This window comes from Filicampus tigris, chromosome 6, assembly GCF_054856515.1.
Source record: "Filicampus tigris isolate MCC_2025a chromosome 6, RoL_Ftig_1.0, whole genome shotgun sequence".
NCBI classification, from domain to species: Eukaryota; Metazoa; Chordata; class Actinopteri; order Syngnathiformes; family Syngnathidae; genus Filicampus; species Filicampus tigris.
The window spans coordinates 20,484,033-20,498,593 of record NC_141222.1 but is presented as its reverse complement, the minus strand read 5'-3'; the positions used below and the strand labels follow the sequence as shown (position 1 = coordinate 20,498,593).

The following is a 14,561-nucleotide window of genomic DNA, read 5'->3' as shown; positions in this document are numbered from 1 at the left end:
ACACAAAGTGTCATCATTTTCAATGAGATACATACAAGCTTTTCTTGGGGTGGAAAAGGATGAACATTGCGGCACCTTCTGACGTTGGCCATTTTTTTGGACCATCCAGTAGATGACATCAGCGTTCACCTCACCAAATACAAATGGAGCGTCATACTTGAGGCCCAGATTTCCCTCCTTGATGGCCTGAACAGGACATGGACCACAGCGGAAGTCACCTAGGAACAAAAAGCTCATTTAAGCATCAAATTTGATGCAAATTAAATAATGGCATTGGATTGCGGTAGAGTAAATTATGGCAAACGGTAATGGTATTTGGATACCTGGGCCGTTTCACCATTTCAGTAAAATGTAAGCTGCCCAATCGTACACACAGAGGCGTCAGTTGGTTTCAGTTGTGATCGTAACGAAATCATCAGGGTGACAGCCTCAAAAATGGCCACAATCTCCTTACACGGATCACAAATAAGTGGACTGTACCGTCACTCAGTTCTTGAGGAGTTGGGTCCAAAACCTGCCAGCCGTCATTTCCGTGAGGGAGGTCATCCCTCTTCATCCAGGCCTCAACCCAACAGTGGAAGTTCCTAAAACAGAGATTGAGAGAGGCATGAATGACAATACAATTGACAAGAGGATCTATATTTTGCCTGCTGTTTGCTACCATGAGCTGTCTGAGCGTCCTTTCTTAATAATATTCAGGTCTTCATCGACCAGGTAGTCCAAAGAAAGGTTTCCATCAGTGTCATGGGCAGACTCATAGTTGGTAATATTTCGTGCTGGGATACCCAGGCAGCGCAGCACTGTATAAAGAGCATACAAAAATCTCAGTGTTCTCGATCCCACAAATCTATAAGATAAAGGAATGATGCCTTTACATTGAGATGACATGCTAATAACAGCTTTCAGGCTTCCAAATGCTAAGGTGACAACAATAGACTGGTCAGCGGCAGCGAGACGTGCCAATGGCTCACCTGTGCAGGTGACAGCAGCAAAGACCCAGCACTGGCCGTATTTCACCCGCTTGCCTCCACCGTCGCTCCACTTTTGGAGGATGGAAACGCTGCCCGTCCATCTGTAAGGTGCGATTCCATCGGAGTACGGCTCCTCCCAGCAGCCTTGCAGCACGCCCCTGTCACAATTGGCATTCACCTAGACACACATACTGAAGGGTGTGTTTTCGTGGTACTTTTTCTTGATGGTCGCATTTTGTTATGGACAACCATAAATGAATGGGAATGTTCTTTTTTCGGGGAGGTGTGGTGGTTATGGTCGTCCTCACCATGGCAGTGAGAATCCTGCTGACGTAGACGGGGTCATATCTTTGGTTCAGGTCTTTCTTCGAGTCTCTGAAAGCCTCGTTGGAGTTGTCCAGGATTTCAAAACAAATGTCCATCACTCTGTTCTCAAACTGTGACGGGGAGATGTAAATACAGTATGAGGATATAGAAAATAGAGAAAGCTAAGGAGCACAGACGCATATACATAACAATACACACATATCACAATGAACATCAAAATAATTTACAAAAATTTGACAACATATTTTTTTGTACAATATGTGTTTAACTCATAACGTGAAAGTAAGGTTGATAATATAAATTATAAATGACAAAATCTTAAGTTTAATCAATTTAGTGAATGCAAAAAATGCACACAAAAAAAACCCCAGAAACAACTAGATCTAGTATTTTGTATGACATTTATGGACAGCAACATGTCAGCTAGGCCTGGAATGAACAAGTTGTCGGTCTTTTTTTCGGGGTCTGCTTATTTGTGCAACATGGTCTTTAATAAATTTGTTAAGAAAATGACTTTTTTGTGTGTACAAATGAACACATTTTGTTTGCATTCAATGGCCAGTATTTTGTAGTATAGTATCCCATGGAAAAAAAATCTTTCTCAATTCTCAAAGGAAACTAAAAGTGTTCTTACAAACCTGTTGGGGTGTTATTTGTGCTGGGCACTGTATGTATATATTATGTTATATAATATGTATATGATTATGTGTGTGTGTGTATATATATATATATATATATATATATATATATATATATATATATATATATACATATGTGTATGTGTGTGTGTGTGTACCTGTCCAAAGTTCCAACGTCTGCGAGTGATGGCATCCCAGTTGTCCATGTAGATGATCCCATTCTCATTCATAATATATTCCTGAATGAGCCTCTCATCATCAAGATACACGGTATCATCTGTGGCACACACACACACACACAAATATAAATATTTACATATATAAATATATATATCCATCCATTCATTTTCCAAACCGCTTATCCTAACAAGGGTCACGGACGTGCTGGAGCCTATCCCAGCAGTCTTCGGGCAGCGGGTGGGGTACACCCTGAACTGGTTGCCAGCCAATCGCAGGGTTTACAGAAACAAACAAACATTCACACTCACAATCAAACCTAGGGGCAATTTAGAGTGATCAATTAACCTACCATGCATGTTTTGGGAATGTGGGAGGACACCGGAGTACCCGGAGAAAATCCACGCAGGGACGGGGAGAACATGCAAAGAACATGCAAATTCCACACAGAAAGGCCAGGGCCGGATTCGAACCCACGACCTCCGCAGTGTAAGGCGTACGTGCTAACCAGTCGATCTTCGCATCAAACCGTAATCCCACTGAATCAAACCAAATGGAATGATTCCACCATAAAATCGAACTGTCTTTGAATCGTATTGCATCCCATGTATCGGGAAACGTATCGATCATCATTTATTGGAGCGATGTACACCCCTTTATAATACATACACATATATTTCAGACATTTCTGTGGTACAAAATGTCACAAAAATCAAAAGCAACAATCAAAATACAAGTAGTTACAGTTGACAACCGGGACTCTTGCTGGATTCACCTTTGCACCACGGGTTGTAGAGCAGGTGGAACGTGCTTCTCCCGTCGGTGTCCAGCACACGTCCGGTAGCTGAGCACACCAGCGACACAGTCAGACGGTGAAGGCCGATGATGGCATCCGCTGGGCTGTACAGAGTCAGCAGAAGTTCATCATGGGCTCTACGCTGTGTAAACCACCAGTCGTTACGGCTGCCTTTCTCCTTCCTAACGCTGATCAAAGTCTCCTCCCGTTTGCCTGTGGAAACAACAAATAAAAATAATTGCAAAGTAAAAAATGTTTGTAATATATCACAACCTTCCACATGAGTGTCCTATAAACAAAAATGACTGTACGTGTTAGCATTGTGATGACAGATAGTAGCTTTGCAAAGTACTTCACAATGATATTTCAGCGTTGTCTGTCAGAAAATTGTGATTCAATACAGGCAAAATAATTTGATATTCTTCCATCAAAGGAGGTACAATAAACCTCTGTATTCATTGGTTCCATCCATAAAACAGAAAATACTGTTCAACATACAATATCCCCACAAATGGTTGCGCTGCTCAATGCAGGCACTTCAGGTTCAAACTTTACTCACCAAGATGGAGGTCAAAAGCCACCGTGCATTCACGCACATCCCCAGAGCACTGCACTGAGATGGAGAAGGACTGACCCCTACGCACAATCAAGCGCTCGAGGTCAATCTCCCGGGTGCGGTGAGCCGAGTTGTTCTCACGGCATCTCAGGTCCACGGCCACAATAGTAGCTAACGACAGATGAAGTTACATTAGCATACGTTTTATGAACAAGACGGATAGTGTGATGAGTAGAGACTCACTCTTGTTGTTTGCCATCGCAGGTTCTTTTCTCAAAAAGTTACGTCTTCAAGTAGTCACTTGTCTCACTGTGCGTCCCAGTCACTTGTCTCACCGTGCGTCCCAGTCGTTTATTTATACAGATCAAGGCTGACCCTCCCACTCTGTAGCAATATAAAACGCACACCAACATCAGAGTTTGCCCAGAAAACTTGCTAAGCCTGGTGTTAGAGAAGCCTACTGGCTTCATAATTGGTATTTCATGATAGTCTGTGTTTTATATATCTATATCTATCTATCTATCTATATCTATCTATATCTATATATATATATATATATATATATATATATATATATATATATATATATATAATTATGTATTACAATTATATATATAATTATTTATATATATATATAATTATATATTATAATTATATATATAATTATTTATATATATATATATATATATATATATATATATATATATATATATATAGATATATATGTATATATATACCCAGAAACTATGTTGTTGTTGTTTTAAAGGCCACTGACATACTGATGATGTTAGAGCAAATAATTAAACTACATCTTTTTGAAGTACAAAATATCTTTGAGTTCTCAAAGATATGAAACAATTGCATTGAAATGTAGAACAATAAAATATCTTGGATAAATAAATATAAATCTAATTAAATAAGAAATGACTCAGGCTCAGTTTTCTTTTAACAACATTCAACAAATGTTATCACAACACATACACCACATACAGTATTATCTGTAGTGGCAGAATAAAATGATATGTCAAAAATTTCTTTTATTTCCTTCCTCTGCTCCTTCCTCGTGAGCAGTGAACAATTTATCTTTCCTATTTTTAAAAATCTGTCACACACATAACAGCACGAATGCACGAAGGAGGATTCTACTGTATATATATTTAATATTAATACTTCAAAGAATAAATCACTCACAGAATAATTTACTTAGCAGTGACCTTTCAACAATGCACACATATACACGCACACACACACTAATTTTAAATAAATGCAGGACCTTAACATTTTAGTGCTAATGGTCATGTGAAGCCATTTTCATAGCCCAAATTAAAAAATAAATAAATAAAAAGATAAAAGAATTCACTCACAATAGTGATAGCAAACTTCAACGAGATGTGACCGTTTGTATTCCAACGAGTATTAATTACTATTAAGTGTCATAGCGTTTGCTATCCACCCATCCATTTTCTGAACCACTTATCCTTACTAGGGTCATTAGATGTAGTCTGCGCATTATTGGACACCATAATCTGAGATGCAACTTCACTTTGTGCCGCCGTTAGCCTCCAGTACAGTTGCACTGGGGAATATGAACATGTAGCCAGGTATCCGTGATTAATAGAAATGCAACAGGCCCAAACTTAGCCATTTCCCGTTAGTTGTTGTTCTATCTAGATATATATATATATATATATATATATATATATATATATATATATATATATATATATATATATATATTTTTTTTTGTGTTTACTGTATTCATTTATTTATTTGTTTGTTTAATTTCAAACAAGCAGTCAAAAAATACACACACACAAAACAGAACAAAAATCTACAATATACATATATAGTATAAATACTGTATTCCAAAAGAAAATACCTGTACTGCTGTCCTGAATTTTGTTTTTGTACAAATACTAACCCTCATTTTTTTAAACACAGTGCCTTCAGTATTGAATTTAACATGACTTCCTATCTTCATGCAAGAGAAAAATACGGTTCATGCATATAATTATGAAACTTCACAAAAAGAGTTCTGCAGACTGTCTGCTCTATTGATGTATTTGTTTTCAGTTTGGAATAGACTGAAATAAAACCAATAACTTGTGCTGCTTAATATTTTTTTTTTATCTTCTCTGACCCGACCAGCCTAAAAAAAAAACCCCAAACATTTGTCAGCAACTATTGCAAAGCGAATATTCAAAAAGAGCCCTCTATCTCTGGCGGTTCGTTACACCCGCTTGTAAAAATAGATGGTATGGTTATTGCATAACACTTGTGATGGAAATGTCAATGAAAACATCTGCTTACATACTCGCCACAGCCCAGCCACATAATTAGGTACACCATCACACAATCGATTGAGATCCAAATGCTAAATGTCATTTTGGACTGACACCTTCAAAATCATTCAGCATGGCAGCATACATTGATGCTAATCTGCCGTCAAGTAAATGTTCAAATATCTTTCTTCGACAAAGTTGACACGTGTCTACTACTAGACACAGAATGATTTCTGTTCTGTTTTATTTCATTTTCTACGGTATGCATCCACTTTTCTATCCCACTTATCCAGTTCTACTACAGCCCTTAGCTGTGTGTTTTTACCCGGACGGGAATGTGCGACAGCAAACACTTCATCGACAAGTGTTAGCCAGTCTGTGCAATCATATAATGTATGTCCGAAAATGTCCGTTATCAAACGGGAGGGAACATTCTTCAGTACCCAATCCCAATATGATGACTATGATACTATGATATGTGCCCTAATTACCAGTTTTTTTCTGTAACCCCAACGATGATATTTATTTTTTTTAAATTACCGTAAATACCTAATGCCGATACGTGTATTCCGTTACTCCCCAGGCCTGATTATCACATTATAAAAGACATGTTCTGTCACGGGTGCGGGATAGAGGACCCAAATTCAGGAGGTAAAAATCAAGTGCTGTCTAAAGTATTTAATTAAACTAAAACAAAAAGGCCAACAACCAACAATACACACAATAATTCCAAAACAACAAGAATCAAAATCAAACTAAAGAAACACTAGGACAGGACTTGAGTTGACTTTGACAACAGACTAAGGACAAATGACAACAAACCAACAAAGACTGAAAGAAAGCGGGGAACTAAATACAGACAAGTTGACGATACAACGAGGAACACCTGGACCAGACACAGAGGGGAGGAGGGAGCTGATTGGCTAACACCAGGGACCGGGATGACAAGCACAGGTGAACTCAATAACTTAACAAGAGACAGAAAAAGGAACACAAGGAAAAACATGAAACTAAATACAATACAATACAATACAATACAATACAATTTTATTTGTACAGCGGATTTCACAACAAGGTCAAAACCCAAACTCGAAAGACAGACTATGACACGTGCAATGCTATGACCAAAGTTTGGCATTGAGTGATGATTTTTTTTTTGTTGAAATGAATATGGCCAGGGCAAAATATTTAGCCTACATTTAAAGACGGAGAGCAGAAAGAAGCTTGACGAAAATAAAGAAAAGATGGATGCCCTCTGCAACAACTGGATAAAAGAGTTGAAATTAATCAAGACTTCAACAACTTGAATGTTGTGAGGGAAGAGTGAGCGAGGGACTAATGAAGATTTGAAATGAGGAAATTCCTGGAAAAACAAGATAACCCCCCCCATCCTTCGCGCCGCTAATGCCGACACTTTTTCATCCACCCATCCTCCTCTCACACCGTAAATGCTGCATTTTAATTAGGGCCTGTACTTTACATCCCCCCCCTTCCTAATTTTCCCTAGAAATCTTCGTTTTCATAAATTGTAAATCTGCACTGTGGTAAGCTCATAATCATAATAATGCTTCTTTATGAAGGAGTTCTGAGGGATGATTTGACAGCAGTTTTATAAGGTAATATTTCATAGATGTGAACTTTTCGGCTTTTATGAAGCATGTGGGAAGGTAGACGTGCAAGTGTGTATGGGGGTGGGGGTGTAGGTCGTTTTTATTCCATTGCCTTTCCTTCTTTACAAATTCATTGTTTTGGCTAAATCCAGAAGCGCTGGGTTATGTTATTTACCTGTGGTAATTGGTTTTCCCCAAATGGTAGTTTTCCTCACACACATGCACACACATACCATACAAACATAAAGAGTGAGTAATGGAAGGTAAAACAACAAGGATGCCATTTCAGATAGGGGCAAAAGAAACACACACACACACACACAGAGTTTATCCCAGGATATAAATGTCCAACACAACATAAGAACTAATCAAACACACACACAATGGCTGTCAGAAAAATCCCACATGATTTAGTCCTAGTTGTAATTTCACATGATTGGGAGCTGGCTATTTCCTGGAATGAGGCTCTCACAGCGGAACGTCGATGCCACTGTGGTCGTACAATTCGCAATTTAAGCAAAACCTGCTGGGGGGGAAAAATACGCCACTTAAAGCGGAAGTCAACCCAAACATTAACCATTGCTTTCAACTCAACGCGGCGGAGGAAGTGAGTTTTAGGTGTTAAACTTCAAACCTTACACAGACTGCAGAGACACCATCCCACCTCTGTTGCAGCTCTGAAATGACTTCCAAAGGCATAACAATCACGGGAATACTAAATCCTCCTATTCTGTAAGATGCCGGTTTATACGGAACAGTAAAAAAAAGGTGAAAAGTACATTCCCTGTTTTTAAAAGCAATGCGGAAGGGGCTTCTGTTTTCATGCTGACTTTTGGTTGCACTGTTCAAACACTCCTGTATGACAGATGGCCAGAGCTTCTTTCCTGCATCGTGTTTCCAAATCCCAGCAACTATTACTCAAAGCAATCATGGGCCAAAAGTGAGCTCCGACACTTTGGCTGTTTTTTCCTGAGAGTTATAGCCAGAAAACACTTTGAATCATGGCGAGGCTCTGAGGTCACGACTGCCCTTCTGGCCGCCGTACTGCTGCTATTGATATCCCATTTTGAAACGGTCCACCTCAGCATCCACCTGAGAGCCCACAGTCTATTGTACCCCCAGGCTAAGTTATTATTGCCGCTGCCAATTTTTCACTGTTAAGCTTTGGAGTTGCTGGCAGTGAGGTCGGAGCCCCCACATCAATACTGTACATAGTCTACACATCTTATATGGCCCACTGTTGACCTCAGACACCACAAGTCCAGTCATTGGAGAGGTGTAATAGAAACTGTTTGAAAAAGAGCAGAAAGATTCCGAAATGAAACAACAAAGGAAAGAATGGAAACACACTTTGCGTTACATGTTTGTAAGGCACCGATGCGGGACGTGGGGTTGAACTGTTGAAAGCAATTTATTATCATCTGAAGGATGTGAACGCACACCACAGAGATGGAAATGTCGCGACACAAAATCCTCTCCATCTCCTGCTATGCCTCTGCTGCAGCAATTTTCCATAAGGGCAGTGTGAAAGGGGTTAATGTTTACAAGCTTGAAGTCGGTTATTGCTGTTATCGCCTCTAAACGACGGGCACTGGTTGCCACCTCTACTGGTGCAGACAGTAATCCATTTACGACTCGCGCAACTTACGATTGTTTGTCATTGTTTACGGCATGGTCGTATTTAGCAGGCTTGACTGTTTTTGGCTCCATTTATTTCACAAGCCCAGTAAATTACATCCGGGAAGAAAAGATCCCCTTTGTCTATGCAGAGGTCTGAAAAAGGACAAAGGAAATCCATCGATCTCAAACACTAACGTAAAAATATGGTAGGGAAAGTAAAACACATTGGACAACTGATTTTACTTTTGGACTCTACCACAGACAGTTGACACTGACCACTATGCCTTGCAGCCCAGGGCTATCCAATCCCAGATGGGCGTTTAGTATGCAGACTTTTTTTTTTTTTTTTACATTTACATTTACATTCGAAACCACCCCTGCAATAAGTGAAATCTACGAGAGAGAAACTTCCTATTTAACGGTGCTTACTTTTTATGAGAGGCCTTCCAACACACTTTTAAATAATACAAAAAAAATTAAACACGTAATATATTGAGAGAGGATAAGAGACATGGATAACACAAAAATCTTAGTGTCACAGTGTACCGATCCCTATATGTGTTTACAGTAAATAAATCCTGTTTTTCCCAAAGAAATAAACTGAAGTCATCATCTCACAATAGACGTCATCCCCAAAGATGTCATTATAAAATGAACCTACAGCAATCGCTTTCTATAGGTGAAAAAATCTGGATTCAAGTAGATGGCATTAAGTGCTATATACTGTAAGTACATTTACCATTTACCATGATTTTCAACACAAATTAGGCTGTGCTGAAATACCTTATATTTGGTTCTTCCTTCAAATTTGCACTAAATAAGTGTGCCACCATCTAGTGGTCGACAGTGTAATAACACCCAATATAAATGAGAGTTTAACTAAAATATAGTTACTAACTATAAAAAAAAAAAAAAATTAATTAAAAAAAGGAAATAATGGGACCGCAAAGTTGGAACCTGTTATAGACTTTCTCCTCATGTCAGACCTAAATTTTCTTAATTTGAAATTTATTTGGAACTATTATAAAGTGCACTGGCAGCAAAAAAAAATTAATGATAATAATTAAAAAGAAATTGTGGTTTACTGCCAAACCTATATTATGACACTACACAAATGTGATTTGCCCGTGGGCTAAAACAAGCATAATAAATCCTTCCATCCATCCATTTTCTTTCGTGCTTGTTCTCATTAGGTTCGCAGGTTAGCTGGTGCTCACTTTGAGTAAGAGGAAGGGCGTGCCCTGGACTGGTCGCAAGTCAATCGCAGAACACTTAGACAAACAACCTATCACACTCACATTCACACGAATGGACAATTTAGTCTTCAGTGAACCTAAACATGCACGAATGTTTGCTGTCAATGTTATACATTAATGGCTACATTATGCCGCCGTCCCTGTGTGTCCTATAGCTTTGCTGCTGTAACAATGAACATTTCCCCACTGTGGGATCAATAAAGGCATTCTTATTCTTATTCTTATTCTTATTCTTTAAGAATGTGGGAGGTAAGACGGAAGATCCTGTGGAAATATGATCCACACTGGGGGACCTGAGATTCAAATCCATGACCCAACTGTGAAGCGGACACACTAACTACTATTTCACCATGCTGCCCATATAATAAATCAAATAAATGAAAATCTTTTTAATTATCAAACTTAGCAGCCACATCATCATCTTTTTTGTGTTGTGGCCACTTGTTGCTAGGCGAATTTCACAGGGCTCACGCATAACTTGAACATTGGACAATTTAATATAGTATACAATATATTAGTTGCGGTTTTTAATTGAACTACTGAAATGTATTAAGTTTTACATGGTATTCAAATTTATTGAGATGCACCTTCATCTATAGGCTGGCCTAGCCTAGCCTGGCCTAGCATAGCCTAGCCTATTCATGCTAATCCCTCTTGGCTCAGTTTAGGTGACTGTCACATGAAATAAAAAAGAAATCAATTAGTATTTTGAAACAATCACGGCCATCATATAGAAAAAATAAAATTGAAAAAAACCAAATAAAGGTGAGGCGCAAATGGAACATGTTTGCTGCCAGTCATCCCGCTGGCTCTAATCCGTCTGATGTCTCTCAGTGGAGGCAGCAGACAGGTAGACGCACGTGGTGCAGAGTGGAGTGCGGGCCTGTCACTCAAGCCACCTTGGCATTTTCGTCAGGTCCGGGGGGTGGGGGGGTGTTCTACGTTTGGTGCCGAAATACCTCCAGTCAGACAGCATCCAGACAATAACAATATTTCATCACAATCACAGCAAAGAAAAGGTGCAGGAGGAGGTCGGGCGGGATAAACATAGTTCAGGTGAAGCCGTAAGATGTGTTGTGATGACTTTTTTGCAGGAAAGAAAGCCAATGCATGTCTTATCTGCATGTCTCTTCCTCCTCCTCCTCTTCTTCTACTGACACAAGCCCTCTCACTACTCGACATGGCCTTCCACGTTCATTAGCATATAAATGGCTCATGCAAACACACGCACGGCAAGGCAACACAGCCAAAGCATTCGCGCCTTGCAGGAGTGAAAGTCTTATATTAGGGAGTGTGTGCGTGTGTTGTTGCAAGCCTGATGAGAATGCTTTTAGGCTAATTACACTAGAGGTAGAGGGTGCTGCTATTTGGGTGAATTTACTTTAGAGCTCAGTTTGACCTACACATGATTCACACTGCAGCATCTCTGAAGAGGGAATGCTGTCATTTTTTTGAATATATGTGCGTGTGTACAGGACGTAATGTTCTTTGGTTCGCCACTCGTACTAACTATAGTTAGTGATCCCTGACTGTGCCTTCCAAGAATTTTAGAAAAGAAGCACAAGAGATAGCGCTTTCCTCGTCTTTTAAGAACTCTTCAAATCTTAGTCAACAGCGTCCTCTTTGGCCATGTAGTGCAATAACATGCATGTCTTTGCAGATTGGTCCATTTAACAGTTTTGTTATGCAGGGTGTTGTTTTTGTCTTGTTTGTTTGTTAAAAATGTGTGTCTGAATGTGACTTGCTTTTGCCATTATACCACAAGGCTCAAGAATTGAATTACATTTACATTAGGGCTGACTGCTGAGCAATATTTTAAAAAGCTAATACAAGCTAATACATTAAGCTAATACAAAGGCAAATGAGCAATGAATCAATATGGAAGACAGTTTATGTACTTCATTTAGAGTTTTTAACTTAATAACACTTTGACTTACTCTTTTTTAAGCACTCACTATGATCACTTCATAAAATTATACCAAACAAGTGGAACGTAAACGTAAGACCGTAAATCATCAAATCGGATCGCAACAATAATGCCAATTCTGTCACTTTATCACTTCAAATTTTTGAGTTTCATGAAACAACAGAATTAGATACTATATATATATATATATATATATATATATATATATATATATATATATATATATATATATATATATATATACACGTATTAATGTGTATTAATGTGTGTGTATGTGTATATATCTCCTATGACCAAACTGAAGCAGAAAATTATATATAAAGCTGATTTAAAGTTAAAGTAAAAACTTAAAGTGACATTAGGTAAACATGCAATAATATTAAATATGTATTGTTTTTTGGAATAAATCCTCTGCTTCATTTTTTTAAGAAGACTTAGGACTATTACGCTCCCATATTTTAATGTTGGTCATCATGGTGGTACTTATAGTGCTAAATACCTTTTAAGCAGTTTTAAGTGTAAAATGTTTGAGAACCAGTTTTCTAATATGACATGATATCTAATATCACATGAACTACTATAATTTTGATACAATACATTACGTACAAATAAAAAGGCCTCCTCTCTACGGTGTTGCACCGAATAGATGCCTGGCACTCCGCAGTCTTATGCAAGTGATTAATGTGTAAACATTGTCAATATTTTGATGAAGTATTTGGAGCGGAGACTTTAGAGTTTGACAATGAAAAACTTTGCACACAAAATCACATGGACCTTGGCTGAGGACAAAGCACACATAAACATCAGGAGCATTTGGCCCACGCTCATAAAAACTACAGTAACCTTGTGCGTGCGAGACACTTTTACATTCAATTGTAGATTTTGTTGAGGTCCTCATTGGGGCACAACAGTTGCGAGCGTGTCTTTTTCCATTTATTTCATTCCATTCAAATTCTCAATCTAAGTCAGGCCTTGACACTAATGTGAGGTTATTTCATTGTTCATTTCATTCATTTTTATTCTGTAATTTCTGGTGCTTTTTGTCAGGATTACACTTTTTATAAGAGAATCTATTCGGCCATGTGAGTAAGGCTGAGGTATAATTTATATATTTTTTTAAAAACAGTGATAGTTGAAATTAATCAAGTATCACAAAGGTATGCCACCAGCTGAATGAATAGCAAAAGAAGTCAGTGTCATTGGTAACACCCGCGTTTCATGAATGACACATAAAAATATGAAATATGAAATATGAATGCCTTTGACACTATGCTTATGTCCTTGTCAATGATTCAAGAACGTCCTAGATTGTATTTCTGTCAAAGGGACTCCACGAGACCTTTTCATAACTTTAAATGATTTGCAAAGAAAAAAAAAGCACATTTTGAAATAATGTCAGCGCAATAAAGCACAACTAAGCACTGCACTGTTGTATGCCGCTTGAATGTGTAACCAGTTCAATGCTTCAAAAGACCCAATATTGTATTATTTGTGCTTTTAAAGTAAATTTGGCTTTAAAAGCATTTGCTATTGTATGTGTTTTTCTAACTGTACGTGGAAATGAGAATGAATACAAGCGAAGCAACAAAAATGTACTGCGGGCCAAATTATGTCAATGTTGCCAAGCCGCGGGCAAATTCAATATTACTTAATATTATTGTTATGAGGTTTGTTGTCATAGCAGATATCGTATAGAAGTACATAAAGCCTGTGTTGTGGGATAGCCAAGAAAAAATGTCCAATATCAATTTACTTTTCAATGCCCCTTTTAAATATTTTGATCAACAGAATATGACCTGCTTGATCAATAAAACAGAACCACAGCAAGTGGTTCACAAGATTTAAAAAAAAGGGTTACTTAGGCAAAGATAACTAATACATTTTCTACATGAACCTGGAATATTCCTGCATACCAACAATATCTGTAACAATGATGCTGGTTGTTAAGCCGTTTACCCTTCAGTAAAAAGTAAACACAAATAAACTACAAACATCAGCGTGAGTGTCAAACTATCCAAATGCATTACACACAGACAGCTGTCAGCAGCATTTCTATAACCACCATCATATATACTGTACATAATATTCTAATAAAGATCAAACCATCCGTTCCTCCATCCATCAATCTGCCCATCCCTGATCTAGCCTAACTTTTAAACCTAATAGAGTACAGTGAACCTCCACTATTTGTGGTGAATATGGACCATGCAGGCCCTCAATTAGCGAAAATAGACAAATAATTGATGTCCACTGAAATGCATTGGGATTTTTTTTTTTTTTTACCCTAAAAAATCTGATAAACCTCATATATGCGTCTTCCACCGAAAATCGGTTTGTTCCCAACAAAACAAAACAAAACAAAACAAAAAAAAGAATTGGTTAAAAAAATTCCGCGAATATG

At 38.1% G+C, this 14,561-nt stretch overlaps 1 protein-coding gene across 2 annotated transcripts in view; it reads right to left on the bottom strand.

Moving 5' to 3' along the window:
- The window catches only part of LOC147146189 (protein-glutamine gamma-glutamyltransferase 2-like), a 36,210-nt gene that overhangs the window by 4,003 nt on the left and 17,646 nt on the right, over positions 1–14,561 (bottom strand). Inside the window, exons 2-10 of one of the 2 annotated variants that reach the window (XM_086032426.1) lie at positions 3,709–3,849; positions 3,469–3,636; positions 2,889–3,122; positions 2,095–2,213; positions 1,280–1,408; positions 972–1,149; positions 662–800; positions 481–584; positions 76–218 (exon numbers count right to left, since the gene is read on the bottom strand). In XM_086032426.1, the coding sequence (XP_085888552.1) occupies positions 76–218; positions 481–584; positions 662–800; positions 972–1,149; positions 1,280–1,408; positions 2,095–2,213; positions 2,889–3,122; positions 3,469–3,636; positions 3,709–3,724 (1,230 nt within the window). In that variant the 5' untranslated portion in view covers positions 3,725–3,849. Of the gene's footprint in view, positions 1–75; positions 219–480; positions 585–661; positions 801–971; positions 1,150–1,279; positions 1,409–2,094; positions 2,214–2,888; positions 3,123–3,468; positions 3,637–3,708; positions 3,946–14,561 lie in introns of those variants that run through there. The other variant, XM_086032425.1, reaches the window with a different exon arrangement.